At 40.2% G+C, this 3972-nt stretch overlaps 1 protein-coding gene and 1 long non-coding RNA gene across 11 annotated transcripts in view; one reads left to right on the plus strand and one right to left on the minus strand.

Annotated features, from left to right (window-relative positions):
* Positions 1 to 3972, minus strand: part of greb1l (GREB1 like retinoic acid receptor coactivator) — a 62445-nt gene that overhangs the window by 9738 nt on the left and 48735 nt on the right. For 6 of the 10 annotated variants that reach the window (XM_036216516.1, XM_036216510.1, XM_036216512.1 and 3 more), the window contains 3 exons: positions 3133 to 3681; positions 1514 to 1629; positions 1117 to 1349 (listed from right to left, as the gene is read on the minus strand). In XM_036216516.1, the coding sequence (XP_036072409.1) occupies positions 1117 to 1349; positions 1514 to 1629; positions 3133 to 3681 (898 nt within the window). The remainder of the gene's footprint in view (positions 1 to 1116; positions 1350 to 1513; positions 1630 to 3132; positions 3682 to 3972) is intronic. The other 4 variants (XM_024274375.2, XM_024274370.2, XM_036216514.1 and 1 more) reach the window with 3 other exon arrangements.
* The window catches only part of LOC112147779, a 5878-nt gene continuing 2358 nt past the window's right edge, over positions 453 to 3972 (plus strand). The window contains exons 1-4 of the long non-coding RNA XR_002919533.2: positions 453 to 583; positions 1092 to 1306; positions 3071 to 3465; positions 3553 to 3926. This is a non-coding gene — a long non-coding RNA (uncharacterized LOC112147779). The remainder of the gene's footprint in view (positions 584 to 1091; positions 1307 to 3070; positions 3466 to 3552; positions 3927 to 3972) is intronic.

Consider the following 3972-nt stretch of genomic DNA (forward strand, 5'->3'; position numbering starts at 1 on the left):
CGCCACTGATATATATATATATATATATACATATATAAATATAAATATATTTATGTATATATATATATTTATATATGTATTAGGGCTGTGAAAGCTAACGCTCAGGATTAATCAGAAAGAATTAACACATGGTCAGCATGATGCTGCCTAGCACCTCAGGTGTCCTTCCATGCAGCTGTGAGATCAGCGTAATAAAACTCAATCTAAAATAAACTTAAACTTTTTATCTTTTTTTATATTCAGTAATTTAGTTTTATTAAAATAAAGAGATAATATGGCAATTATTTGTAGTTTTTGGACAAAAGCAATCTTTTATTTTAATAAATGAGGCGGAAGATTAACATTGATCCGACAGCTGCAATGCAGAGCGAAAGATCCACGGTGGGGGCGTGGCCAAACAGAGCTATCTATTAGAAATCCAACAACAAGGACACCAATCATTTCATTTTAGGATGGAGACTGGGATGATTTTTTCTACAACAACAAGCACCGGGATTGTTTAAAATTGCGGAAAACTCAGCAATTCACTGTGAAAGTAATTAATCACAAACCAGGAAAAAAAATTATGTGTCTTTTTTTTCAGGTTTGCAATTAATTTGTTCATTTTTTTACTTTAATTTGTCAATTGGTCTTGAATCAATTCCTAACCCTAATATATATATATATATATATATATATATATATGTGTGTGTGTGTGGGCAGCACCAGTTTATGACAGTTAACAGGACATTTTACTGACATTTTAAGACAGTAAAATGTTGTGATATATACATATATATGTTGTGCTTATATATATATATATACATATATATATATATATGTATACATACATAGATATATACATATATATGTTGTGCTTATATATATATATATATATATATATATATGTATGTGTGTATACATATATATAATTATATATGTATACATACAAACATATATACATATATGTATATACATATACATACATATGTTACGCTTACATACTTACATATGCTTAAAGACAAACCAACAGAGACATTTGCTGTCAGTTATAAATATTTATTATGAGTTATTAAACCCTGACAGTTATGAAACCCAAACTGCTCTTCCAGAGTCTGTCTGTGGTCTGACTCTCACCTGACGTCCTGGTGGCGGCGCTGCCGTTGCTGTGCGGTCTCTCCAGCTCTTCTCCGTCATTTATACTGGTGGCAGCTTTTTCCGCGTCCGATTCCCGGCGCGCCATCCCCGACTTCGGATCCCGGACTGCGTCCACAGACACGTAGGTGCAGGCCAGACCCACCTCCTGCTCCAGCGCCGTGCGCGTCAGGTAACTGGAGTCTATCAGACGCAGGTCGCTGTATTTCAAAGACCTGGAAAGTTGATAAGAGATTTGTATCTATATTCTTTAAGTAACTGAAGATTTTTAGCATTTGCCAGGAACTCGTTGGTTTAACAGCTACAGGTATTTGAAATCATTTGGATCAAAATGACAGTAAATTCCTTATTCTGCAAACTTGAAAGGGTGAAGGAGTACCTGGGAAAGGTTTCTCCCAGAGGGTCTTTTCCTGTGAGGATGACGATGCAGGGCAGCCCCTCGAGGTCCTCGTAGGTGTGTGGTACCCAGTCCTCATTTTCACAGCCTCTCCACGCCTGCAGGAGCACAGCTTAGAGCTGAAGCAAGGCGGCTTCAAAAGAGGAAACTATCTGAGCTGAAAACAAGGCTGCTGATGTAAACAGAAGCTCCTGAGTTTAAGGGAAGACTTTTGATTGACAAGAGGTCATGTTACGTCCTGCTGCTCTTGTGCCGCACCTTCTGGGGAAAATTATCTTAATTGGCACCTGCCAGGTGTTTAAGGCAAGAGGAGGCCTCACCAAGGCAGGGAGGGAGAAGTGCTGGTACAAATGATTATTGTAATAGTTGACTAATTCAACTATTGACTAACTCAGATTAGTCGACTAAACGGATCATGGACAAACTGGATGTAAAGTACACATCTTAACCATCATTAGCTTTAAACTAACTAAAAACTAGATATATAACATTACCTGGGATAATGCTAGTGTGAATGCTGTAAGCTGAATTTGGCTGCTGAAGATGAAGGTGCTGAAATTGATGGCTAAAAATGCTAAGGTTGATAGCTGAAATCGCTGAAACTAATAGCTGAAATCGCTGAAGCTGATAGCCAGCTAAAATATTTGTTAAATGCCAAATTATCCAAAAAACTGAAAAAAGCCTAAGTTAGCCAAAACAGCTAGCATCCAACTGAAATATTGGCTAAACTCCAAAATAGCCCTAAAAACAAAACAAAAAAAGCCTAAATTAGCCAAAATAGTTAGAATGCAGCTAAAATATTAGTTAAACTCCATATTGGCCTGAAAAACTGAAAAAAAAATCCTAAGTTAGGCAAAACAGTTAGCATGTAGCTGAAATATTAGCTAAGCTCCAAATTAGCTTAAAACATAAATTTTAAAAAAGCCTAAATTAGCCAAACAGCTAGCATGCGGCTGAAATATTAGCTAAAATTCAAATTAGCCACAAAAAAAACCAGAAAAACTCCTAAACTAGTGAAAAAAACTACTATGCATTTGAAATATTAGCTTAACTTCAAATTAGCCTAAAAAACAAAAAAGACTAAATTAGCCAAAATACTTAGCATGCATCTGAAATATTAGCTAAACTCCAAAACAGCCTAAAAAATCTTAATAAATGCCAAAATAGTCCAAAAAGCTGCAGAATGGCATTATAACTTTGAACTTTACTACACTCTGACTCAATATAATATAAAGTAACGACTAATCGACGACTAATCGACTATCTTAATAGTCGATTAGTCATCGATTAGTCGACTAGTCATGGCAGCCCTAGAGTAGAGTAGAAGGCTGTGTAGTATTTGGCTTTTACTTTGAGTTGTGATGGTACTTTTGTTCTTTTCTTCTTCAGTAATCTTATATTATTTTAGTTTGGGATTGGATCTTGGTAGTCTTAATTTGTGGGCTTTGTTTATTTGTTTTCTTTTGGTAGATTTTAGGAAGCTGCTGACTCTGTCTTTTTGTTTGACAAAAACACCCCCCCATCCACCCCCCTCTCTAGACCCGAGCCAGGTTTACCCATAGGGGACGTAACAGGTCATGTGACTCTGGCCTGGTTCTCACCCTGAGGCGACTGATGAAGTTCCTGGACAGGCTCAGCTCAGACGCAGGACTGCCCAGCAGCACGGCGAAGCAGAACTGAAGTCCCAGCTTGTCCCTCACGTCCTCCAGCCGCTCTCGGGCCAGCATGGCGAGCTGCAGCGAGGGGACGCGGACCAGCAGCATGTGGCCGCGACCCTGGGAGCCCTCTTTACTAGGAGTGTTGATCAGGTCCTCCACCATGGCCAGCGTCTCTGGGGTGATGTGGTCTCTGAGGGACGGGGAGGAGGTGAGCGCCATCATGGCCTCGGTGTACTGCTGGATCAGCAGGAAGCTGCGGATCACCATGCTGTGCAGGTGCGAGTGTCTGCGAAAACAGTTTATTCGTATTATTTTAAATGTTTCTTGATGCTGGAAACAGCCTTTTCCTACCAACCTCTCCAGCAGAGTGAGGACCATCTTCTCAAAGGCCTCATCGCAGCGCAGGATGGGGCTGGCCACGCCCCACTGCAGGGAGCTGCTGTAGTCCCTCAGGCCGAAGTACACCAACTCATTAGCAGACTGCTCCCTCTGCTGGAAGGGATCGACCACACGAAGCTGTCACTATAATACATTTATGTTCATTTTAAAGACAAATTATCTTTTGTTCTGTTTTAAAAATGTTTTTTTATAGGACAAAGTTTGGATGAGACTGTTGGACTCCTTCCCCTAACTTCCACTTCCTGGTCATATATGGACGTATGGTTCAGGACGACCCCGCTTCGCTTCCGACGTTTTGGGTGTCCCCAACTTGGGACGCGGTACCAGACATGGAACAGGTACCAGTCTGCGTCTCGGAGGTTGGGGACCCCTGATTTGACGGGA

The sequence above is a fragment of the Oryzias melastigma genome, linkage group LG17 (genome assembly GCF_002922805.2).
Source record: "Oryzias melastigma strain HK-1 linkage group LG17, ASM292280v2, whole genome shotgun sequence".
NCBI lineage: Eukaryota > Metazoa > Chordata > Actinopteri > Beloniformes > Adrianichthyidae > Oryzias > Oryzias melastigma.